A 26739-nucleotide genomic window follows, 5' to 3' on the forward strand; every position below is an offset into this window, starting at 1 on the left:
TTTATTTTTTGTCAATTTGATTACTGTGTGTCTTGGGGTGTTTCTCCTTGGGTTTATCCTGTATGGGACTCTCTGCACTTCCTGGACTTGGGTAACTATTTCTTTTCCCATGTTAGGGAAGTTTTCAACTATAATCTCTTCAAATATTTTCTTGGTTCCTTTCACTACTTCTTCTCCTTCTGGCACCCCTGTAATGCAAATGTTGTTGTGTTTACGGTTGTACCAGAGGTCTCTTAAGTTGTCTTCATTTCTTTTCATTCTTTTTTCTTTATTATGTTTTCTATGTATAAAATAATATCATCTGCAAATAGTGACAGTTTTACTTCTTCCTTTCAATATAGATGCATTTTATTTCTTCTTATTGCCTAATTGCTCTGGCTAGGACTTCCAATTCTATGTTTAATAAGAGTGGTGAGAGTGGGCACCCTTGTCTTGTTCCTGATCTTAGAGGGATAGCTTTCAGTTTTTCACCATTGAGTATGATGTTGCCTGTGAATTTGTAATATATGGCCTTTATTATGTTGAGGTACTTCCTTCTATACCCATTTTATTGAGAATTTTTATCATATGTGGATATTGAATCTTGTCAAATGCTTTTTCTACATCTATTGAGATGATACATTTTTTAGTTTTCATTTTGTTAATGTGTGGTGTATACATTGATTGATTTGTACATATTGAACCATCCTTGCATCCCTGGAGTAAATCTCACTTGATCACAATGTATGATCCTTTTAATGTATTGTATTGGATGTGCTAATATTTTGTTGAGGATTTTTTCATCCATGTTCATCAGAGATATTGGCCTGTAACTCTGTGTGTGTGTGTGTGTGTGTGTGTGTGTGTGTGTGTGTGTGTGTTGTCCTTGTCTGGTTTTGGTATCAGGGTAATGTTGGCCTTGTGAAATCAGTTAGGAAGTTTTTCCTCCTCTTTAAGTTTTTAGAAAAGTTTGAGAAGGATAGGTATTAAATCTTCTTTGAATGTTTGGTAGAATTCACCTGCAAAGCCGTATCGTCCTGGACTTTTGTTTGGTAGAGGTTTTTGTTTACTGTTTTAACTTCTTTGTTAGTGATCGGTCTATTCAGATTTTCTTTCTTCATGACTTAGTCTTGGAAGGTTGGGATTCAAGAATTTGTCCATTTCTTCTAGGTTGGCTGATTTGTTGGCATATAGCTATTCATAACTTTTTTTTTATAATTATTTGTATTTCTGTGGTATCTGTTATTATGTCTGTTCTTTCATTTCTGATTTTACTTATCAGAGACTTTTCTCTTTTTTCTTAGTGTCTAGCTAAAGGTTTGTTAATTTTGTTTATCTTTTCAAAGAAACAGCTCTTAGCTTCATTGATCTTTTGTATTGTCTTTTTGGTCTCTATTTCATTTATTTCCACTCTGATCTTTATTATTTCCTTTCTTGTACTGACTTTGAGCTTCATTTTTTTCCTTTTTTTTCTAGTTCATTTAGGTGTAAGGTTAGATTGTTTCTTTCAGATTTGTTTCTTGTTTCTTGAGGTAGGCCTGTGTTGCTATAAACTTCCCTCTTAGTACCACTTTTGTTGCATTCCATAAATTTAAGTATGTCGTATTTTCATTTTCATTTGTCTTCAGGTAATTTTCAATTTCTCCTTTGATTTCTTTGTTGTCCCAATAGTTTTTCAGTAGTATGTTGTTCATTCTCCACGTATTTGTAATTCTTGTAGATTCTTGTAGTTGATTACTAGTTTCATTCCATTGTGATTGGAAAAGTTGCCTGATATTATTTCAATCTTCTTAAATTTATTGAGACTTGTTTTGTGTCCCAACATATGGTCTATCCTTGAGAATGTTCCATGTGCACTTGAGGAGAATATGTATTTTGCTACTTTTGGGTGGAATGCTCTATACAAATCTATCAAATCTATCTGGTCTAATGTTTCATTTAAGACTGCTATTTCCTTGTTGACTTTCTGTATGGATGATCTATCCATTGATGTAAGTTGAGTGTTAAAGTCCCCTACTATTATTGTGTTGCTATCAATTTCTTCCTTTAAGTCTGTTAATAATTGCCTTATATATTTTGGTGCTTCTACATTAGGTGCATTATATTTACCATTTATTAAGTATCTGCTATGTTCCTGGCACTGTACTAGGTACTAGCATAATATTTCTTATCCTCACAAACTTATTGTGAAGAATATATTTTTTTTCTACTAGAAAACTGAGGCTCCCAAAGGTGTTAATTGCCAAAGGTTCATAGTGAGTAACTGGCAGATCTGGGATCTAAGTCTTAGCAAGTCTGGCAGGCATCAAAGTCTGTGTTCTTTCCAGTAAGGCAGAACTATCACTTTACCTTCCTATAAGAAGCTTTGAACCTGTGAACTATTGTTTTCTCATTCTTACTTTCCAGTATAGTAGAAATAGGGACAAGAGGGCACAACTGCAGCAAAACTATGGGCTTTTTAAGTTACAAATTACAAATTCAAAATGTGGCTGACTTCTGCAAATTTAATTGGCTACTAGATGGGGAGACTCATGTTGGGAGGTTGTGACTAATCTAGAGGGGACTAGGGGGAATATAATTTTATGAAAAAAGAGACTTTGATATCACAAAGGCTTAGATCCACATCCTGACTCTTTTATTTTCTAGCTAGATAGCCTTTTAAAAATGTGCCTTATGTTTTATATCATGTCCTGTTCCAAAAAATATTTAAGGCATTTCACAATATAGAAAAATATAAGAACTTAAAAAATAGTAAGAATAATTGCTGTGTAACTGGCCCCTTTCTAGGTGTTGAAGACATAAGAGTGAATAAGACATACAGGGTCCCTACTGTCTTTAAGCTTTTATAAGGACTTAGCAAACCTAAGCCTTAATTTGTTGAAAAAAAGTCAAAAGAAAAATATGACATGACATGAAAATTATATGAAATTCAATTTTCCATGTCCGTAAACAGAAACATGCTCCTTCGTTTACATATTGTCTGGAGCTGCTTTCATGATGTGGGTTGTTGCATGTAACAACCTCAATATGGGTTGATGGCATTGTCTCAGAGCACAATTCAGTAAAAGCTATTCTATGGGGCTCTGATAAGATTTCTACTAAGTAACTGACTATGAATTCTCTAGCTTGACACTGATGCATCTGTATGATTACAGTTAAGTTATTTAACCTCTTTGTACCTTGGTTTCCTTATCTGTAAATGGGAGAAACAGTTCATCCCTCAGAATTATTGCTAAGGTTAAAAGGAATAACAAATAAAGTATCTGCTATATAATCAATATGCAGAATATGTTATTAATTCCTTCCCCTTTTCCTCCTCTTCATAAGATTTGCCTCTTCTCGGAAGTAACAAGTTAAGCCAGACTTCTATGTACACAACTGCTTCAATTTATAAGTCATATGTTGACCTTCACATCAATCTGGTGGATAACTGGATAACTCAACTTATATTCATCACAGTAAAGTTTGTCTTGCCTGTCGCCAAGGCTTGGGGTCAGTCAGATCTTATCAGCTCAGCCCACACAGTAACTTAGCCCTCCCTATCAGTTCCGCTTTCACCATCTTCTGCTGCAAAGTTAAATCCCAACGACATTCCACTCTTCCCCTTCCTCCATTAGTCCTGCCTCAGGCTGCTGGCGGCAGCTGCTCTGATCTAAGGGTTTCAGCTAATGTGAGTACTCATTTGACTGTCCAGTATCAGCCAGACTATCTAAATCTGGGCCACAGCACTCCCTGGCTTTGCTTTCTGCCTTAAATCAGTTAGCAACAGGCCAGTGTGATGCAGGTTTTCTCAAAGACCCATGCCTCCAGCCTTGGCTACAGGAAGTAGAACTGAGGTAGTACTCCTGCCCTTGGTGAAGAATTAGCCAAACCTCTGGTGTAGTTGCCTCTTGGAACTTTCCCTACTTCCACCTCCTCACATCTTATTCCCTCCCTTCCTCCCCATTTTGGCTGTCACTCCAGTGACAGATATTGGGCATCAGAACAAATATCAACTAAACAAAAACTGCAAACAACTCTGACCCCAAGCTATAACTAATAGTTGTTAGCCAGAGGTTCTAGCCCACAGCCTGAAATGGCAATGTCAGAGGGAGAGAGCTGTCACCTTAGCTGACCCACTCTGCATCTTGTTGTTGTCACTTCAATTCAGCTCCTTCTTCAGAGCTTTGCCTGCCATCCTGAGGGTCAATGCATAGGTCTCTTTGCTTTAGTGATACAACTGTGCCACTGTCCTATCCACCATCTTCACTCCTTGCATTGATCCAACATTTGAATAGACTGGATGTGCTCCACATATTTTCTTAGTAATTAAAGATAGCAAAAACAAGGTGCATGTTAAATTGCTTTGTTCCATGACACTCAACTTGATAATGTAACCAATATTGTTTGCTGATGTAATTTTGTCAAGGGTCCTTTTCTGTTCCACACATGGAACTGGACACGTCTCTTCATCTATTGCATCTAATCATTCTGATAGGCCTTTGAGATAGGTTTTATTTTCCCAGTTTCACAGATGGAGAAACTGAGGCTCAGAGAAGTGAAACAGCTTGCCCAGAGTCACCCACATTGTAAGATGTGGAGATGGGGATTGAACCTTGGCTCCCTGGGTATCACATTCTTATTTCTTAAGTGGCTTCAGCTACCTTCCCCTTTCTGTTTTCTAAGAAGCATTCACTTTTGGAGGAACAAAATTATACAAGCCAAATTTCCTGCCTTCCTTTGATGTTGCTGCCTCTTACCAGGCCTGGCTTTGGAAAGGGCATTTTTGTAGCTTCTACAAAGGGACTTAGGACTTTCCTTTGGGGAACGGAGAGGAAGGACATCTACTTACATGTATTTGTTCATTTATTCAGGCACAGTGCTGTGCAATTAGAAAGACAAAGATGAATGGCCATGTTCCCTGCCCTCCAAAGGTTCATGACGAGGCTGGCATGTAAGCAACCAGTCCCAGTCCAGTGTCATCCATGTTCTAGTGGGAGTTAGAATACATTCCAGTAGGAGCATGGGGTAAAGAGCCCTTCACTGTGCCAGAGGTTCTGAGATAAACATGGAGAATACATCCACACTGAGACCCTATGACATATGGGCTTAGGAGCCTCTGTCTTGACTGGAGAGAGAAGACTGCATTCTGGTAGCATGCTTTTGGGCTTGGGGAAAGGGTGCTTGTAAGGCCCTGCTCAGCCACAGGGCCATCAATTCTCCACTGGGGTGACTAATGCTATGAGTAGCATTTGCATCTGCTCTAAAAGTATTAGGCACAGACTTGCTCTTGCAGTAATGAGCTTTATGGCCATTATCCACATTTTCTTGTTTGGACTCATTATGCTTTTAATAATGTACTGTGTTTAGTTTTCATTCTCTGGCTTTCCTGGAGCCTAACTCCAAGTTGATTCACAGGGGTCAGAGGCTTTAAGGTGATCATGGGGGAATGTCGTAGAAAGAGATAGATGATTCTAGAAGTTTGAGGGAATCTACAAGTTAAAACAGCCTCCCTTTACTCTGTGCTCTCGGGTAAGGTGTAGATGGATGTAAAAAAAGGTGGAAGAAATTGGCTTAAGGTTGAATATTGATGTTCATCAAGTCCTAAGAAATCTATAAATGCTAAAATTCTTTAGTTATGGTCATTTGATAGAGAATGGGGAGGGAGGGAATAGGTTGGGCTGGAGAGGGAGGTCCAAAGAGTCAAGTTGTGGACCGAAGTTAAAAATAAATTAAAAGGAAGTACAATTTGGTAAAAATACCAATAAGCTCAAAAGGCTTAGTGGAGTCTCAGATATGACTTAGGCTCCAGAGTCACTGAGATGTGAGTTTGAATCCTGACTCTGCTTCATCCCAGTTGTGGGACCTTGGGCAAGTCACAACCTCTCTGAGCCTTAGTTTTCTAATTTGTAAAATGAAGATATTTGTGACTATAGGATTGCTGTAATGATGAAATGAGATACCAATGTACTTGGCACATAATGAGTACTAAGTAAAAGGTAGCAGTTGTTTTGCTTTTACAGGAGGCTAATTACTAACTACACAATCTTAATTAGGTGAACTTCACTTCTCTGAGCCAGTTTTCTCAACTGTAAGTGGGGACAATGCCTATATTGCAGGTAAGGTTTTTGTGGGGATTAAGTAAGATTAGGTATACAAAACATCTGGTAATATAAAAGAAGTTCAAAAAATGATAGTGGTAGTGGTTGGGTAACAACCTCTCAGGAAATGGCAGGCATGGAAGATGGTAGATATTTACTCTTCTATATTCTAGAGCCTATGAGAAGCCTCAAGCTTCAAATGTAGGTGTCATAAAAGAGCTCAGAACTACTCTTTCCACCCTCAACCTATCTCTGACAATTCCAAACACTCAGAAATAGGAGGACTGTTGATAAGGGGAAGGGGCAAGGAAGGATTCTTAGCCATCCCTCAAAGTCCAGCTAAAGTCCTATTACCTCCATGAAGCCTTTTGACAATTCTGCCCCAGGGAACTCTCCCTTACCTCACTTCTTTTGGCACCCAACTTTGACCCTTTAATTGTGGATGCTGAGTTACTGTATTCATGCTTATTTCCCATGAGTATGACTTCATTTTCCAACTCAGTTTTAAGCCCCTAGATGGCAAAGTCAATGTCAAATCATTTGTCTGCATATGTTGTGAGAGCATAAGGCCAGGCACAAAAGCCCTCAAGGAACACTCAGTCTATTGAACACCTTTCAATTTAGATTTTAGAATAGCCCTGAAATTTGGGTATATCATGTTTGTGTTTGTCACAGATGGCACAAATGGGGACTTCAAAAGGGAAAGCTTTTTCCGTTGTCCTTCTAATGGACTGAACTGTGTTTTTCTTTTCTCAATGAGTATTTATTGAATACCAGTTACATGCAAAGCAATTTACTTGGGCCCCTGGTGAATACAGAGAGAAATCCCACTTAGATCTAGCTCTCAGGTTGCTCCATTTTAATAGGGGAGATAGAGCCACCAAAACAAAGAGCCCTGATTCAAAGTACAAGGTGGTTGGTGCTGTAAGAGTAAGAGAAAGGAACTTGGAACATATTAGGCTTCTAAGAGATGTGGCACTTAAGCTGAATCTTAATAGATGATGCAAATTTGGGCATATTAGAAGGGGTAAAGGGCATCTAGGAAAGAAATGATTAATTGTAGGATGTGTACGTGGAACAAGAAATAATACTGTTTCTGTGGACTATGGGATATGTAAAGAGGAAGGGTGGAAAGTTAGACCAGAAACATCAGTTGAGGCCAGGTGGAAGAAGGTAGTGAATTCCAGGTTAAAAAATGTTTGAGTTTATTCTGCAGGCAACAAGGAGCTGTGAAATCTAAATCTAGTATCTATCTATCTTTCTATCTGGAGATTTTTTTCAAGCTGGTTAGGTACATGATCAGAACTGACTTCTAGAGTATTCCACTGTAGCATATAAAAGTCAGCGGGGAGAGATATAGGCCTATAGACATATCATGGACCTACTGATCTGGAAAATAGTCCAAGTTCACATTGTACAGGTAGGGAAGTGATCTGCTCAAGCTCACACAGCAAGTTAGTTTTAGTATTAAGACTGGAATCTAGGTCTTTTGACTCCCAGTTATTATTACTCTTCCATCCCTGCCTCCTCAGTTTGACACTGTGGCTATACTGTCGCAAATTAGAGGCAGGAGAGAACAACATTGGGGTCTTTCAAACAAGAAAGCCCATTGCTACTACTTCAAAGTTTGACTTAAAATGAATCATCAATTTGCAGCACCCAATAAAGAGCCTAGGAGAATGCAAGGCTGATGACATTTGTTTTCTGAGGCCTTGGGTTGATGTCTATTTGGATGTGGCTGCAACTGGGAAATGAATGGGTTTCATATTTCAGGGGGAGTCATCTGGTTCTCTCACCAAAGGAAACAGTAGCCTTAGGGTGGATACAGCTTCAGGTAGAAATGTTTTCTGGCTCTGACTGTAGCATATGCTTCCTATCCAATACCTCCTCCAGTGACCAGTAGAAATGGAACAGCATTGTCAGCTGTTATAATCTGATCTGCAGTGAGCAAGCAGCATCATGTGGCCTAGTGGTTCTCAACTCTGGCTATACATAGCATCTCCTGGGGAGCTTTTAAAAATACCCATACCAAGGTGCTACCCCAATCAATTAAGCTAGGCTCTCTGGGGATGGGTCCCCAGTACTGTATAATTTCAATGTTCCCAATGTATAGCCAAGGTTGAAAATCACTGGTACTTCTGACCACTTGGGCTTTGGAAAGCAGATGGACCTGAGTCTATTGTCAATTAACTATGGGGTTATACTTCTCATCTCTGTGTTTCTGTTTCCTCAACTGTAGAACAGGCATAATGCTTCTTGTCTTTCAGGGTTAGGGCCAATGTTAAATGAGAATATATGCATAAAGTACTGAGTATATTATCATAGTACCTGGAACAGAGCAGGTGTTCAATAAAAAAGGTAGCTAAAGTTTTTTACCAGTTATTTTATTACCATTACCATTATTATTGTCATTTATAACTTTTTATATTACTACTAATAACAACAAAACAGCAGACACTGGGAAGAAAAGTGGATGCAAAAACAGGAGATATGAGTTTTAGTCCTCACTCTACCACTTACCTAACTATATGATTGCGGGTGAGTGAGTTCACCTTTCCGAACCTTAGTTTCCTTCTCTATAAAATGGGAAAGATAAGACCCATCTGCTATTCTTTCCTCCCAAGCTTATTGTGAACATCAAATAATTAATTGGGAGAGTGCTTTGAATATTATAATGTGTTAGAAAAATTGGATTATTATTATTATTTTGGTCACTCTTTAGCTGCAATTCTGTGTACCCGACCTGGTGCTAAGGGGAATGGCATGTCCAGAAATGTAAGATACAGCCTAGTGTGTAAATGAATAGTACTTGGTTCATACCTCCATTAGAACACCAATCACACTGTATTATCATTATCTTTCTTCATATCTGTCTGCCTCACCAGAATGACTAGCTGGAGGAATTAAAAAACCCCATGGAGCAATATATAAGTACTTCATGAGTGCTTACATGGATGGAAATTACCAATGTCAGCTCAAGTGTTCAGAGGATTGAGATTTGAGCTGACTGTTTAGGGGTAGTTACAGTACAGATAAGACATGAGAACAGGGACATATATCGGGAAAGAAGCAGGACAGAGTCTAACACTTACTTATCCCTGCTACATGCTAGGTATTCTCTAACAGCCATCTAATTTAGTCCTTACAACCAGCTTGTGAGGACGGGTTATTATATCCATTTCCCAGATGAATACCTTGATAGTCAAAGAGTTGAAATAACTGCACAGGGTTCCACAGTTTGGAAGTCGCAGAACAAGGCCTGAAAGCAGGGTCTGCCCAACCCCAGACTTACTTTCCACACTGTACCATACTGTCTCATCTAGAAGAGTCAAGGGCTTGCTGCTTTGATAGGGCCGGTGAGGAGACCAGTTTAACAAAAGTAGAGCTGGTATTTAAAATCTAGCACTAGTACTGGTTTAATAATTTGGGACCAGCTCATAGAGGGCCTTGAATTTATGTTAAGGAGTTTGAACTTATCCTGTACATTTTATAGTCACTGAGAAAATCTTTAAGGAGAAGAAATACAGTGTGGAAATACTTAAGGTAAATCTTACAACAGTATTATATGGATTAAAGTTAATATTTTTTACATTTACCTTAAAAAGTTTTGTAGAAGAAAACAATGAATATCAAGGTTTACTGACAAAAATTGAATGAATATCAAGATCTACTAACACCCTTGCATAGTTGCAAACGTGTCTATTTCCAGATGGTGTTCTTCAGGCCATGAACATTTTTTGTGGACTTTTTTTCACTTAATATTATTTTATATGAATACATTTTTTGACCTAGCCTAAATCCTTGTCATTTCATGCATAATATGTATTGGTTAAATACTTGTAAGAATTGAATTGTTTGTTTATCAGCCTTTGTGGTTGGGTCTGAATTTTTGCTGTTAAGAAGCATGTTTATGTGCTACTTGTTTTCCTTATTTTTTTCTTTAGAGTTAATTTCTTTGGGCCTGTTCCCCAAAGTGGATCAACTGGATTAATGAGTATGAACTGTCTCATATATATTATTTTGCATTTCATTCACATTGTTCCAGAATTCCTTTTGTTTTGTTTTGTTTTTGTTATTTTTTTATACTGCAGGTTCTTCTTAGTCATCAATTTTATACACATCAGTATATACATGTCAATCCCAATCGCCCAATTCAGCACACCACCATCCCCACCCACCACAGTTTTCCCCACTTGGTGTCCATACGTCTGTTCTCTACATCTGTGTCTCAACTTCTGCCCTGCAAACCAGCTCATCTGTACAACTTTTCTAGGTTCCACATACATGTGTTAATATACGATATTTGTTTATCTCTTTCTGACTTACTTCACTCTGTATGACACTCTCTAGATCCGTCCACGTCTCAACAAATGATTCAAATTCGTTCCTTTTTATGGCTGAGTAATATTCCATTGTATATATGTACCACATCTTCTTTATCCATTCGTCTGTCGATGGGCATTTAGGTTGCTTCCATGACCTGGCTATTGTAAATAGTGCTGCAATGAACATTGGGTGCATGTGTCTTTTTGAATTATGGTTTTCTCTGGGTATATGCCCAGTAGTGGGACTGCTGGATCATATGGTAAATCTATTTGTAGTTTTTTAAGGAACCTCCATACTGTTCTCCATAGTGGCTGCATCAATTTACATTCCCACCAGCAGTGCAAGAGGGTTCCCTTTTCTCCACACCCTCTCCAACATTTGTTGTTTGTAGATTTTCTGATGATGCCCATTCTAAATGGTGTGAGGTGATACCTCAGCGTAGTTTTGATTTGCATTTCTCTAATAATTAGTAATGTTGAGCAGCTCCTCATGTGCTTCTTGGCCATCTGTATGTCTTCTTTAGAGAAATGTCTATTTAAGGTCTTCTCCCCATTTTTGGATTGGGTTGTTTGTTTCTTTAATATTGAGCTGCATGAGCTGTATATATATTTTGGAGATTAATCCTTTGTCCGTTGATTCGTTTGCAATATATTCTCCCATTCTGAGGGTTGTCTTTTCATCTTGTTTATGGTTTCCTTTGCTGTATAAAAGCTTTGAAGTTTCATTAGGTCCCATTTGTTTATTTTTGGTTTTATTTCCACTACTCTAGGAGGTGGATCAAAAAAGATCTTGCTGTTATTTGTCAAAGACTGTTCTTCCTATGTTTTCCTCTAAGAGTTTTATAGTGTCCCATCTTACATTTAGGTGTCTAATCCATTTTGAGTTTATTTTTCTGTATGGTGTTAGGGAGTGTTCTAATTTCATTCTTTTACGTGTAGCTGTCCAGTTTTCCCAACAACACTTACTGAAGAGACTGTCTTTTCTCCATTGTATATCTTTGCCTCCTTTGTCATAGATTAGTTGACCATAGGTGCATGGGTTTATCTCTGGGCTTTCTATCTTGTTCCATTGATCTATGTTTCTGTTTTTGTGCCAATACCATATTGTCTTGATTACTGTAGTTTTGTAGTATAGCCTGAAGTCAGGGAGTCTGATTCCTCCAGCTGCGTTTTTTTCCCTCAAGAATGCTTTGGCTATTCGGGGTCTTTTGTGTCTCCATACAAATTTTAAGATGATTTGTTCTAGTTCCATAATAAATGCCATTGGTAATTTGATAGGGATTGCAGTGAATCTCTAGGTTGCTTTGGGCAGTATAGTCATTTTCACAATATTGTTTCTTCCAATCCAAGAACATGGTATATCACTCCATCTGTTGGTATCATCTTTAATTTCTTTCATCAGTGTTTTATAGTTTTCTGCATACAGGTCTCTTATCTCCCTAGGTAGGTTTATTCCGAGGTATTTTATTCTTTTTGTTGCAATGGTAAATGGGAGTGTTTCCATAATTTCTCTTTCAGATTTTTCATCATTAGTGTATAGGAATGCAAGAGATTTCTGTGCATTAATTTTGTATCCTGCAACTTTACCAAATTCATTAATTAGCTCTAGTAGTCTTCTGGTGGCATCTTTAAGATTCTCTATGTATACTATCATGTCATCTGCAAACAGTGACAGTTATACTTCTTCTTTTCCAATTTGTATTCCTTTTATTTCTTTTACTTCTCTTATTGCCATGGCTAGGACTTCCAAAACTATGTTGAATAATAGTAGTGAGAGTGGACATCCTTGTCTCATTCCTGATCTTAGAGGAAATGCTTTCAATTTTTCACCATTGAGAATGATGTTGGCTGTGGGTTTGTCATATATGGCCTTTATTATGTTGAGGTAGGTTCCCTCTATGCCTACTTTCTGGAGAGTTTTTATCATAAATGGGTTTGAATTTTGTCAAAAGCTTTTTCTGCATCTATTGGGATGATCATATGGTTTTTATTCTTCAGTTTGTTAATATGGTTTTTCACATTGATTGATTTGCGTATATTGAAGAATCCTTGCATCCCTGGGATAAATCCCACTTGATCATTGTTTATGAACCTTTTAATGTGTTGTTGGATTCTGTTTGCTAGTATTTTGTTGAGGATTATTGCATCTATATTCATCAGTGATATTGGTCTGTAATTTTCTTTTTTTTGTAGTATCTTTGTCCAATTTTGGTTTCAGGGTGATGGTGGCCTCATAGAATGAGTTTGGGAGTGTTCCTTCCTCTGCAATTTTTTGGAAGAGTTTGAGAAGAATGGGTGTTATCTCTTCTCTAAATGTTTGATAGAATTCACCTCTGAAGCCATCTGGTCCTGGACTTTTGTTTGTTGGAAGATTTTTTTTTTTGCGGTATGCAGGCTGTGCAGGTATGCATTGCTGTGGCCCCTCCCTCTGCAGAGCAGAGGCTCTGGATGCGCAGGCCCAGCGGCCATGGCCCGCCGGCCCAGCTGCTCCACAGCATGTGGGATCCTCCCGGACCGGGGCATGAACCCACGTCCCCTGCATCGGCAGGTGGACTCTCAACCACTGCACCACCACGGAAGTCCATATTGGAAGATTTTTAATCACAGTTTCAATTTCATTACTTGTGATTGGTCTGTTCATATTTTCTGTTTCTTCCTGGTTCAGTCTGGAAGGTTATACCTTTCTAAGAATTTGTCCATTTCTTTCAGGTTGTCCATTTTATTGGCAGAGATTTGCTTGTAGTAGTCTCTTAGGATGCTTTGTATTTCTGAGGTGTCTGTTGTAACTTCTCCTTTTTCATTTCTAATTTTATTGATTTGAGTCCTCTCCCTCTTTTTCTTGATAAGTCTGGCTAATGGTTTATCAATTTTGTTTATGTTCTCAATGAACCAGCTTTTAGTTTTATTGATCTTTGCTGTTGTTTACTTTGTTCCTATTTCATTTATTTCTGCTCTGATCTTTATGATTTCTTTCCTTTTGCTATCTTTGGGCTTTGTTTGTTCTTCTTCCTCTAGTTGCTTTAGGTGTAATGTTAGATTGTTTACTTGAGATTTTTCTTGTGTCTTGAGGTAGGCTTGTATAGCTATAAACTTCCCTCTTAGAACTGCTTTTGCTGCATCCCATAGGTTTTGGATCATCGTGTTTTCATTATCATTTGTCTCTAGGTATTTTTTGATTTCCTCTTTGATTTCTTCAGTGATCTCTTGGTTGTTTAGTAACGTATTGTTTAGCCTCCATGTGTTTGTGTTTTTTACGTTTTTTTCCCTGTAATTCATTTCTAATCTCATAGCATTGTGGTTCAGAAAAGATGATTGATGTGATTTCAATTTTCTTAATTTTACTGAGGCTTGATTTGTGACCCAAGGTGTGATCTATCCTGGAGAATGTTCTGTGCACACTTGAGAAGAAAGTGTAATCTGCTGTTTTTGGATGGAATGTCCTATAAATATCAATTAAATCGATCTGGTCTGTTGTGTCATTTAAAGCTTCTGTTTCCTTATTTATTTTCATTTTGGATGATCTGTTCATTGTTGTAAGTGAGGTGTTAAAGTCCGCCACTATTATTGTGTTACTGTCAATTTCCTCTTTTATAGCTGTTAGCATTTGCCTTATGTATTGAGGTGCTCCTATGTTGGGTGCATATATATTTATAATTGTTATATCTTCTTCTTGGATTGATCCCTTGATCATTATATAGTGTCCTTCCTTGTCTCTTGTAACATTCTTTATTTTCAAGTCTATTTTACCTGATATGAGTACAGCTACTCCAGCTTTCTTTTGATTGCCATTTGCATGGAATATCTTTTTTCATCCCCTCACTTTCAGTCTGTATGTGTCCCTAGGTCTGAAGTGGGTCTCTTGTAGACATCATATATATGGGTCTTGTTTTTGTATCCATTCAGCAAGCACGTGTCTTTTGGTTGGAGCTTTTAATCCATCCACATTTAAGGTAATTATCAATATGTATGTTCCTATGACCATTTTCTTAATTGTTTTGGGTTTGTTTTTGTAGGTTCTTTTCTTCTCTTGTGTTTCCCACTTAGAGAAGTTCCTTTAGCATTTGTTGCAGAGCTGGTTTGGTGGTGCTAAATTCTCTTAGCTTTTGCTTGTCTGTAAAGCTTTTGATTTCTCCGTCGAATCTGAATGAGATCCTTGCCGTGTAGAGTAATCTTGATTGTAGGTTCTTCCCTTTCATCACTTTAAATATGTCATGCCATTCCCTTCTGGCTTGTAGAGTTTCTGCTGAGAAATCAGCTGTTAACCTTATGGGAGTTTCTTGTGTTATTTGTCGTTTTTCCCTTGCTGCTTTCAATAATTTTTCTTTGTCTTTAATTTTTGCCAATTTGATTACTATGAGTTTCGGTGTGTTTCTCATTGGGTTTATCCTGTATGGGACTCGCTGCTCTTCCTGGACTTGGGTGGCTATTTCCTTTCCCATGTTAGGGAAGTTTTCGACTATAATCTCTTCAAATATATTCTCTGGTCCTTTCTCTCTCTCTTCTGCTTCTGGAATCCCTATAATGCGAATGTTGTTGCATTTAATGTTGTCCCTGAGGTCTCTTAGGCTGTCTTCATTTCTTTTCATTCTTTTTTCTTTAGTCTGTTCCGTAGCAGTGAATTCCTCCATTCTGTCTTCCAGGTCACTTATCCGTTCTCCTGCCTCAGTTATTCTGCTATTGATTCCTTCTTGTGTAGTTTTCATTTTGGTTATTGTATTGTTCATCTCTGTTTGTTTGTTCTTTAATTTTTCTAGGTCTTTGTTAAACATTTCTTGCATCTTCTTGATCTTTGCCTCCATTCTTTTTCTGTGGTCCTGGATCATCTTCACTATCATTATTCTGAATTCTTTTTCTGGAAGGTTGCCTATCTCCACTTAGTTTAGTTGTTTTTCTGGGGTTTAATCTTGGTCCTTCATCTGGTATATAGCCCTCTGCCTTTTCATCTTGTCCATCTTTCTGTGAATGTGTTTTTTGTTCCACAGTCTGCAGGACTGTGGTTCTTCTTGCTTTTGCTGTCTGCCCTCTGGTGGATGATACTCTGTTCCAGAATTATTGATAGCTATCTAGTTAGAATAAGCCCAGTGTACAGTACCCCCAGCAGTGTGTGCATGCATATGTTTCACTATATTCCTGCCAGAATCATTTTATTAAAAAATTATGTGTATTTATTTTGTACTGAGTGACCTGGAAACTAGAGACATAGAGGCAGAAAGGTGAGTTAGGAGACTGCCACAATAGTCAAGGCTTAAGTGAAAATAGACTCATTTTTGGTGATGATGAATGTAACAAATTTATCATCAAACATTGACTAAGCACCTGCTATGTGCCAGTGACAGTACTAAACATATTACTACCCAAGTAAATCCTCTCAATGTCTCTGTAAGATAATATATTTTTAGTCTTGATTATATGGTTGAGGAAACTGAGACTGAGCAAATTGATGTGACATACCCTAGGTCACACAAATGTGAAGCTCCAGAGCTGAGGTTCAAACATAGACTTTCTGAAGGGACAGCTTCTGGAAGAATATATTTTTTAATCCAGAGTTGTTAGTTACCAAAAAGAAATGGGGACCAAGGGAGGTGGCCATGATAGCTGCAATATTGGGTACCTGCTGAGGAGTGGTGTTCCATTTGGCTCACTGTCCAAGTTCTTGTTGTTCTCTTTTCCAGGAGACTCTGACAGTTTCAGCACAGTTCGGCCTCCAGGAGAAAAGCCAACCATCATCCGACCCCCAGTGAGGCCTCCAGATCCTCCCTGCCGGGCAACTACTACCCAGAAACCCGAACCAAAGCCAGATATAGTGACTGGCAATGCAGGGGAAATCCCATCGTCTGTGTAAGTAGAGTTGTTTTTCAACCTTGACCTAAAGTCCACCTTAGACCACTAAGAATGCTTTCAGGATCACCATTATGGTTGTGAAGGGTGTACAATGCACAACTCCAGGGTATCGTTCACTTCATAGTGTAGGGGACTGTCGCAGACCAGCTCTGTTTGGAGTGTTCTACTCAACACTTAAAGCTGGGAGATTTTTCCTAAAGGTGAGGTGTTTAAATCTTGGTACCCGATAGGAGACCCATTTTTCTTAGTCTCCCTGATCTCTCTAGGGTGATAAGATTACCGGCTGCTTTCATGCTTCTTTGCCTCTGTAAATTTTTTTTCTTATTATTACTACTGGTTTTAAAAGTAATTTAATGAACAGATTTGGTCATTTTACGTGTGCTTTGAAGCTTTTTTTTTTAAAGAGAAGGTATGATTTTTAAAAATCTTCCAGAATGACTCAGATTCTCCAGAGAGCCTCTTACAGGGTAGTAGCAGAGCTATTATCCAACCAGCCTTCCTGAGTCTGGCCTGTAAGCCAAGGAATCAGGGATAGAGCAGCTAAGGTGGGGCCACAGCAACTCTCAGGGACCAGCTTTTCTTGGCCACAAAACTAGCCTGGCAGGCCTCTCCTCAGCCAGTGCCTGGGACCCCTCTCAGTATCCTGCCTCCTAGTGTTCCTTTTTCTTGTGTCTTTTGTTTTCCATAATTGCAAAATTGAGGAAATAAGAAAAACAGAGCCTCTACTGTTTGGACTAATTAGCTAAGTGTATTTGCAAAATGTCAAAAATTATACTCTGAAACCAAGAACTTGTTTCACTTATTTCTCCCAAGAGTAATCTGAATGGGCAACATACTTAGATCATTCTGAGCCAAGGGGAAGCAAAGAGTATCAGCCATAGCCTTGGGGGTGCCTATGGTCTCTGAGCCATTTCACATTCTGATACTTGGGTTTTTCCTCAGACCCAGATCCTTTGCAAGCTAAGGCAGAGCCTGGCATTGGTGGCCTATCTGGTTCATATTTTCTTTTCCTTTCCATTGGCCATTGGTTCCCACACATATTCCAGAGCAACTCATGGGACTTAGTTGGCTTCTCTTTGCAGGGTGGCTTCCAGGACCAGGTTCTTTGAAATAGCTTCCCGGAAAACAGGAAGGTAAGAGATGCAGGTGACAGAAATGAAACCAAATAACTTTTTAATAAATGTATCATGAGCATGTCATTTGCTCTCTTAACATTGTATTTTTGTTTCTCTGTAGCTCTGTCTCTTTCTCTCTGTCTGTGTTTGTTCCTTTCTCTCCCCCAACACTGTCTCTCTGTCTCCCTGTGTCTCTGTCTTTGTCTCTATAACTGTATGTCTCTCTGCCTTTGTCACTCTTGTCCATTTGTCTCTCGCACACTGTTTCTCTGTCTCTGTAATTCTCAGTCTCTTTATGTCTCTCCTTGTGTTTTTCTACTTATGTCTCTGTTTCCCTATCTCTTTGACTCTTTTTCTGTCTCTCTCCATGTCTCTCTTTCTTTGTCTATCTCTGTATCTGTTGTCTCTGCCTCTCTGACTCTGTCTTTCCATCTCTTTCTCTCTTTCTCCTCTCTCTCTCACACATACATAGAGTACTCACAGGCGAAGTGGTATTGCAAAAACTTTATGCTCGATGTAGGTCTAATTTTTTTTGTTAGTTTACTTATTTAGACCCTATTATATTCTAAAAGGGCAGCTGATATGAATATATAGAAAGCAATATTCTAATATAAACAGCCTTAGAATAAGCATAGCCCTCATTTCAGAGGTAAACATTAGACTTAGGTGGTTGTTTTCGAACTGACTGAACATATAAATCACCTGGAAAATTTTGAGGGAAAATAAAATGAACACAGATTCCTGCCTTCTGCTCTAGACCCACAAAAACAGAATCTCCAGGAGTAGGGCCTGGGAGTGTGGGTTTTTTAAATTTCCTTCCTTTATTTCTTTCTTCCAGTTAATTTGTTTTTAAAATCCCTCAAGTACTGGTACAGGCTTTCCAAAGCCTATCATTTGGCACCCTTTAGACTAAAACACCTGGAGAAATGATTGCTTGGCCTTCAGGCACTCTTCTGTGAGTTTATTCAATGTTGCTTATCAGAGAGTTCAAAATTGTGCTTCCTGATGGGTGACAGGAGTGTAACTCTTCCAGGTATTCAGTTAAAAGCAGAACAATGTGCCTTTACCAGCGCTGGAGCTGGGATAGGTTTGACATCATCTAGTTAAAACTGTGGGACCCGACTCACCAGGACATGATTCTGAACAGCAGGTCACCCTAGTTCTGCTTGGCAGTCAGCCACAAGGAACTATAGACTAGGCCAAATTCTCCTTAGACAATAATTTACCATTTATTCTACCATAACAAATGAAAGTGAGGTCAAAGCCCCAGATTTCTCTTACTGATAGAATGAAGATAAAGTTTTCACCTAGGACATTTTTAAAGCAGGCTTAATCAGATAGGCTTGAGGGAAAAAAAGAAAAACAGAAAGAGAGAGAATACTTTATATTCTTAATAAAGTATCTGCCTATGAGCAGGACTACTTCCTACTTCCTGGTGGTCCTTCCAACTTCCCTAGGATAAACCATATGAGAAATAAATACCAGGGAAATAGAATGAAGCAAACTAGAATTAACAGAATGAACTAGGCATATCTAAAGGAAAGCTTTTTAGAGGAAGTGATATCTGAGATGGGGCTTTAAAGATGGATAGAATACACTGAAAATGTGAGGGATTGATCTGTAGCTTTGAACAGGGAACCAAGGCATTGAGAGGGATACATACTAGGCATGAACAAAGTCCAACAGAATCTTTAAGGCAGCCTGACTTTTAATAGGGAAACTGTAGCCAACCTGGTGTTGAAAGTGTGGAAAGATTGGTAACCACTACCTGGGCTTTGTCATTTAGTGCTCAGGGAGGTCTTGGACCAACTGCAACATAGGGCACTGTGGTCAAAGCAGGCACTTCAGGCTGGAGGACAACCTAACCAATCCTATGTCCAGGCCTCTGGAACCTAAATTTAATCCTGTTCCTTATTCTCAGATTCCATCTTGGCAGGATTGTGGGTAAGGCCAAGGTGGGTACACCAGTCCTCCAATATGTAATAAGCCACCTTCCTAGGTACCCACAGGTTCCTCCCACTCAGCATCCATATAAAGAAAGCACCCCTTCTGTCTAGGCCCCAGTTTTGTAACCACCACTTGCATCAGTGCACCTACATGATGGCTACTGGTCAAGATTCTTAGACTAGCCAGTCAATCCCATCTCATCTCTAATGAAAATGATCTGTTTAACCTTTTCTCTGCCCCTTTTTGCTTCCAGTTTGTACACCTGACTCTATGTAACCTGACATTTGAATGACCTCACTTCTCATTCATCTCCCTTCTACAATACAACAATTAAAAAAAATTAAAAACTTGAAATAAAATGAGAAGTGGCTCATCAAGAAGAGAAGGGAGGGGAAGACATTTCAGTAAGGCAGAATAGCTTATGCAAGGCAGGTTCACAAAGTGATTAGTGTTCCACTTTGGCTAGAATGTGGGGGTGAGAAGAAGGAAGCTTAGCTAGAGTTGAGGCCAAGAAGATGGATTGGGGCCAGACTGTAAACGCCTTATATGACATACTAAGGAGTTTGGTCTTTATTCTGTAGTCCATGGGGTGTCATGGAAAACTTTTCAGCATGACAATGCATATTCTAAGCTGCCTGAGTTATTTAAAAAAAAACACACACACACACATTCTGCTGTTAATGAGGAAGATAGTTGGGACAGTAAAACCTGGAGGCAGGGAGACCAGTTAGGAGGCTAATCATCCTGGCAAGAGTTGATGAGGTCCTGATGTATGGCATTGTCAATAGGAATGGAATGAAAGGACAGATTTGAGGTAGACTCAGTAAGACCTTACTGACTTTTCAAACATGGAGCATTGGAGAAAGATTAAGAGAGAAGAAAGTCTAACTTGGGCAGTTAGGTAGATAGTAACAATAATTAATCATGGAGGAATAGGTTTTGTGGGAAAGTTTCTCTGCTCAATTTTGGACACAGTTTGTATGAAGACTCTGTGGGACATCCAGATAGAAATGTCCAGTGGGTAACTGCAACTTAGACTAGTAATTGGGGCTGGATCTACGTAGGTTTAGAGGTAGAACTGTTAAGTACAGCCACTGTACAAATTTATAGGGGCATTCACATATACTACAATGTGAATAGTAACCTTTTGGGGGTGGTCTCAGTATTTGATGGGAATTGAAATCATGGATGGGAATAAGATCACTCAGGGAGTAGGTATTAATAGACTTAAGAGAGAAGAGAAAAACAATGTTCAGGATATAGCCCTGGGACAAGCTGTTGTCCGGGATTTTCTGGCCAAATTATATGGAGCTTGATTCTCCAGGATTGTCTCTTGCCTCCAACCATCCCCAGACAAGTCTACTTTAGGACCAATCTAAGCACATCAAGAGGCTGGTTTGGTCTTCAAGGCAAAGAAAGATTCATGTTTCACAAGGCACTTGCCTTCCGTCTTTGCCTTTTTCCCATTGGAGATAATCACAGAATGTAGTCTTTGGTCTTTGGCCAATTCCTCTGGTCTTCCCTTGCCTCCCATAGTATGGCACTCGAAGGATTGTGCTGGCACCTGAAAGATGTCTTTGTGTCTGGGATACTGGGCTCTCTAAATCTGGCAGAGAGGTATGCCAACCTATAAGCATGGAGTGAGATGTTTTGAAACATCTGGATGGAATCACTTCCTCATTTTTCAAATGGCCTAATTGCCACCATCCTGGAAGGGTCACCCATCCACTTGCTTTCCTTTCCAGTTCTGATTTCTAGAGTCTTAGTGAAATGTCTTTCCTCCTTTACCCACAGTTCTCAAGGCAGACTTCCTGGAGATGAGAGTTGAGGCCTCAGGTATGTAGTATCCATCCCTGATTACAAAACCTTGTTACACATATACCTTCTTTATGAGATCTGAGTTTTTGAGGACTGGAGTGCCATGTGGGTCCAGAGGGTGGGAATTCACCTCCATGCCTCAGTTCACTACCCTGTAATTACATGACCCTTAAACTTACTGCCTTTTAATTCTGAGGTTCTCTGTGTTTTTAAGTTTCATTTCTTTCTTGCTCAGCCAAACTACAGTATAGTTTTACAAATTGCCTTTGAATCAAGGTCATTAGGAATCCTAAATTGTGACATTTTGGGCAATTACATTTCCTTCTCTGGGCCTCAATTTCCCAACATGTAAGATGAAATGTTTGGAACCTTTTAACTCCGACATCCTTTGGGTCTATAAGAATATCAGTAACCTCTCATTTGATATTATAGCAGGTCCCAAGAGTCTACCTTAGTATTTGTAGGGGAACTTCATTCCTTCAGATCAAATCACAATTTCAGTCTTACCCCTTGAACCTTCATCCTTAGTTCTTTATATTTGTCTAATGCAAAGCATTTTCACGTCCATTATATCATTTAGTCCATATCAAATGCCAGAAATAGGGAAGTTAATATGTATTTTCACTCAACAAATAAAGGAACTGAGGTTCAAAGGGGATAAGTAACTTACTAAGATCACCAGAACCATGGAGATCATGGAAATTTCTTTCTCTACTAGGAGTTCTGATTGACAATCAGATTGTTGGCATGACATGAACCAATACACACATAAATCAGATCCAGGTATCTGGAGCAGAGCTTTCCATGTACTCCTCAGCCTTCCTTTTCTTCATATCACTGCCAGTCCTCAGAGGTCTATGGGTAGATAAGAGTTTTCTTATCAGCTCTCATGAAGGTAAAGTCTCAGTAAAAGGAAGTTTGGAGTTATTGTAGGGCCATAAAGGCAGTGGCCATTCATCAAGGTGAGTAATCTCAGAGGTATCAGGCATCTGTATCTCCTGTGGACTTTTTGGGGATTAGAGTTCAGGCTTAAGGCACACAGTTTCCAGCCCTGATTTTAGCACCGTATTAGGACAGTTTCATGGGATCTGAGTTATAAGGGCCTTTTTCTACCCAGCCGCTATTGCTCAGAAGATTAGCTACCTACCAAGAGAGGGCCTACTGCTCAGTGGCTGTTAAGTGTTTAACCAGTCCTAGCTAATTCCTTACTCTCTTCTTTCCCTTTCAGGTTTCAAAAACCTTGGCCTCAGGGGACACTTTCCAGGTTCTAGAAGAGTCTTCTTCAAACCGTTGTGTGCTGAAGAGCAGATCTTTCCTGGCCCTGCACCTTCAGGCTCTGGGATGCTATAAAATAAGGGACACACATCCTAGATACAAGTTTATTTCTCCTTTGTATTCTGTCTTCATTCCCTCAGAAGGTCTATCTTGAGCTCCTATAAGACTGTGAATGGCTGAACTCCCTCAAGGCAGACTGCAGAAACCAAGCTATCCACCATCCCAAGTCGAAGAGAGGAGCTCAGTTTTCAACTCCTCTCTGAACTTCCTGCCTCCTCAAAAGGCCATCTAGCTCTGAAAGATTTGGGGCTAAAGATTGATCTCAGAAGTCTTACCCTGAACTAGAAGTTACTTGAGTTGGGGCCATTGCTTACCTTGGAAGTAGGGGAGTAGGAATGTTTGCTGAACTTTAGAGAATCTTAATATCTCTTACTGAGGATATGGACCCTGGTGCCAGTTTGGAGCTTTGGCGCTGTAATATATTGCCAAGAATGTGTCTGCTCTTATGGGATCAGACAGAATGAGTGATGCCCCCACAATCCCTCCAAGTGGACTCAGGAAGGTGGCCTTCCTGCTTTTGCATACAGCTGCTTAAGACAAATCTGCAAAGCATGTTTTACATGTCAAAGCCTAGGTCTGTTTGAATTATTCTTCCTCCTGTTTTCTCCTGACAGCTTCCTTTCCAAGCAATCAAGAAAGAAACAAAAGCTGAAGACAGTTCTTTAAAAAAAGGCAGACTGTGTTTGTTCTGCAGGAGTTCCATTTTTGGGTCAAATGCTGGGGAGAATTGTTAAGATGATTGAGGCCAGGCAGTTGTCACTGTTGCTTCATGTCTGCCTTCTGCAGATAAGCTGTTTTATCACCTGAAAGAAACAGTTCTTAACCCATTATCTATGGATTCAGGAACTTCATAAAGCCTCTGAAATGGTATGCCTTTTCAATATGCCTTTTCTGAGGAAATGGTCCATAACATTCTAGTGAATTTCAGATTAGGCCTGTGACACAATAAAGGTTAAGAACCACAGCCTTTGAGATAAAAGACTCTTTTTATGACCTATAAAATATTTGATTAGAAAGGCCTTTCAGAATTATTTAGTCTAACTCCTTAGTTTACCATTGGGGAAACTGAGGCAGAGCAAGTTAGCAGCCATGTGTAAACAAGATACCACATCCCTGGGCACCTACACAAGGTTCTTTCCATTACACCATGCTTATCTAGCAAGGGGGCTTATGATTGGTCGCTTTAATGGCCATCATTTTGAGGATCTGGCTTTTACCCTCTTTCTTGAGCCACACATATTTGCCACCATATGGAACTTCCAGACATGAGCTCCTGGTCTTCCTCATTTGCTATTTCAATCATTGGAAAGGAATTAAAACACAGTGTAGTGAGTCAGAAATCTGACGAGTAGACATTTCTGATTCCTGTTTGTTGAAAAGAAGCTGCTGGAGAAAGTGTCATCGCTTGTTTCCACACAGGTGCCTTGGCTTTAGGGTGGGCTTTAAGATAGCCTGCCTTTAGTGTCTGTGTAATTATAATGTGGTCCAGTGTGAGAGAAAGGACTTTCCTATTGGACTCTTCTAGCCAGGCCCCACTAGTGCACTGACTATAGTACTGAGAAAGAAGCATAGACATGGGGAGAGGGGAGGCGAGAGAGAGGGTAAGAGAGAGGGAGATGAGAAAGAGAATGCACCCATGCCCAAACCAACTCTGAGATGCCTTGGGAACAGTGTTACTGAAAGGCAATAGCTACTTTCAAGATTGAATTCTAAATATGGCTTATTGTTGAGTTAGTAACATGTAAGCTAAACACACTGAGAGCCTTTGTGGAAGTAATTGAATAGCAATTTGATGACATTCTTAATGACGATGTACCCAGGTGGCCATATTGAACTCTCAGCTCTACCCAGTCTCAAAGGCCAAGTTGCTAAGAAACCAGGATAAAGTAAGCCAAGTGGGCACCATTCTACCTGCTGCTCTCCCTAAAAGGGAATCTCTGTGAGGCCTAATGGCCTCACTCAGGAAGTACTCATTGAGCCCCAGTCTGAGCTGTGGCCTCTCTGCTCTGTCCCATTAGATGACTAACTAAACAAAGCAGGTGTGCAGATTTTAGCCACAGAAGCAGTGGCCAATGGGGCCTCAGTACCTTTGAAGATATTAGAGACATGATTTCACTCTGGTTTCCTTGGGGGGAAATTCCACAGTCACCACTACAAATATTGAGAGATTATTGAGAACCAGAGAAAGCCACCACAATTCCAGTAGAATATGTGTCCCAGAAATGTGGCTGTGAGATTGCTATGTGTTTCCTGGGACACAGATCAAGAGCCTGGCCTAAAGAGTTGGGATCACCAGTCCGACTGGAAGCCAAGGAGCAGTGCCTGGCTGGCTCTACCCCTGCCCTGGGCTATACCCAAAGAATGAACCTCAGCACCTACCCTTTTGTTCTCTGATTTAAAGAGCAAAAGCTTCTGTGGAATGAGAATGGCTTGGCTTAGGCTTGATGGATGGATAGGCATTCAGAAGAGGCTATGGGAAGGGGGTGATAATTGAAGCGTGTCAATTGTAGGAAACTATCTGCATACCTCGGCCAACAGGTAGGAGAAACTGTCAATGGATGAACTGTAAATGTTGAGCTGACAGTGTTAACATTTATTAAGCACCTACTGAGTGCTAGATGCTTCATATACATTATATAATTTAGTCCCTACAATAATCATGCAAGTGGATGCTATCCTCCTCATTCTACAGATAAAGGATTTATGACCCAGCAGGCTAAAATTAACTGGCTCAAGTTCACACAGAAAGTAAATAACAGAATTGTTATTCTAATCCAGCTCTCTATGACTCTGCACCCCATGTTGTTTTCCCTTTGCCATATAAAAGCCATATTACTGGAGCTGGCATACTTAACAAAATGTTAAAAGGCAAGTATTTGAGGGTAAGGAGGGGATGAAGGTCCAGTTTACAGGGGAATAAAAACTGGGCTGAAAGAGATTTCTGAGTTATGTTTTCTCCTCACCTTCAGAATGCCCATTTGATAATCCGTCTTAAAACGGATCATTTACTTTTACCTTGTGACATGAAGGATTTATTTTTTAGTTGGTAGTTTTCAAGTCCTTGGCTTAGCTGTTTTTCAAAGAAAAAAAGGTCCTTGTATATGTCTGTTAATTCACCAAGGTTCTAGCACATGCAGTTTCACCCCAAGAGACTGGTGACATCCATACATGGTTTGAGGAATAGAATTGGTCTTGGTGCTTCTGCAGGACTTGATGCCTTGGGATCAAACCCCTATTAAGGGTTTTTTGTGGGGATAGCAAAAGTTAAGAGATGATTTAGAATAATAAATATTATTGAAGTTTTTGTTTAAAAAAAGATGGAGTGTGTTGCCCAGCCACTGAGGGGCAAAACTCAGCGTCCAAATTGAATAATAAAGTGGTGTCATGTAGAGTATTTCTAAAATAAGTTGCAATTGTGGGAAAGAATCCTTCCCTTTTCAAGAAGTTCCTTAATTCTGTAATAGCTAGAACAAATAAAGTAATAGAAGTATTTCTGTGACTAGAAAAAATTGCTTTTGAGAGAATGTAGATCAATTATACTATTTTTAATGTGGCTACAGACAAATGGCCTTGACACATTACAAGCCCAGAAAAAGCTTCAGAAGCATTGAAAAATTTCAGAGAAAAGCAAGATACCTTGAAGAGATGTTTTTGATGAAGAAAAACCTTCATTTTCATAGGGAAAACAATCACTTGATACCAAGGACATTAATAGATGCTAGAAAGACACATTTGTGAAATACATATGTAACATCAGAAGAAAAAAGAATTAGATCCTGGGGTCCATTCATGTGACTTTTAATAAAGTATGCAGACTGTCTAGTATTAATGGCCTCCATCTACAGTTTTGTCATGGAAACAATCTTTGAGCATATTTTGCATGATCCACTGCTCATGTTGTCTTTTGCAATTCTAAGGAAATGTAGGCCCAGAATCTTTTTGTACCTAGGCATCTCCATCTACAGTCTATTTTGTACCAAGCCCAGTTATTCCTTCAGGCCTCACAACATCATTGTGTGACAGGTGAGAGCCCCATTCTACAGATAAGGAAACTTGAGGCTCAGGAAGATGAAAAATGATTTGCCCAATGTCACACAGTTAGGGATTGATAGAAACCCAGGACTAGAAGCTACAGGGCCGTTCCTGTTTCTAATACACCACACTACCTCCAGTGGTAAAGGAATGTTGACAATAAATGGAGAAGATGTTTAGAAATGAGATTAACAACATCTGCAAGTCTTGCTACTCCAAATATGGTCTATAAACAGCCTCAGCATCAGCATTACCTGGGAGCTTATG

General features: G+C 39.4%; 1 protein-coding gene across 6 annotated transcripts in view; it reads left to right on the top strand.

Moving 5' to 3' along the window:
• Positions 1-26247, top strand: part of OPHN1 (oligophrenin 1) — a 607786-nt gene extending 581539 nt beyond the window's left edge. For all 6 annotated transcript variants that reach the window (XM_030847098.2, XM_060292179.1, XM_060292180.1 and 3 more), the window contains 4 exons: positions 16057-16222; positions 17308-17358; positions 21082-21123; positions 22334-26247. In XM_030847098.2, coding sequence (XP_030702958.1) covers positions 16057-16222; positions 17308-17358; positions 21082-21115 — 251 coding nt within the window. In that variant the 3' untranslated portion in view covers positions 21116-21123; positions 22334-26247. The remainder of the gene's footprint in view (positions 1-16056; positions 16223-17307; positions 17359-21081; positions 21124-22333) is intronic.
• The last annotated feature ends 492 nt before the right edge of the window (positions 26248-26739 follow it).

This window comes from Globicephala melas, chromosome X, assembly GCF_963455315.2.
Source record: "Globicephala melas chromosome X, mGloMel1.2, whole genome shotgun sequence".
NCBI classification, from domain to species: domain Eukaryota; kingdom Metazoa; phylum Chordata; class Mammalia; order Artiodactyla; family Delphinidae; genus Globicephala; species Globicephala melas.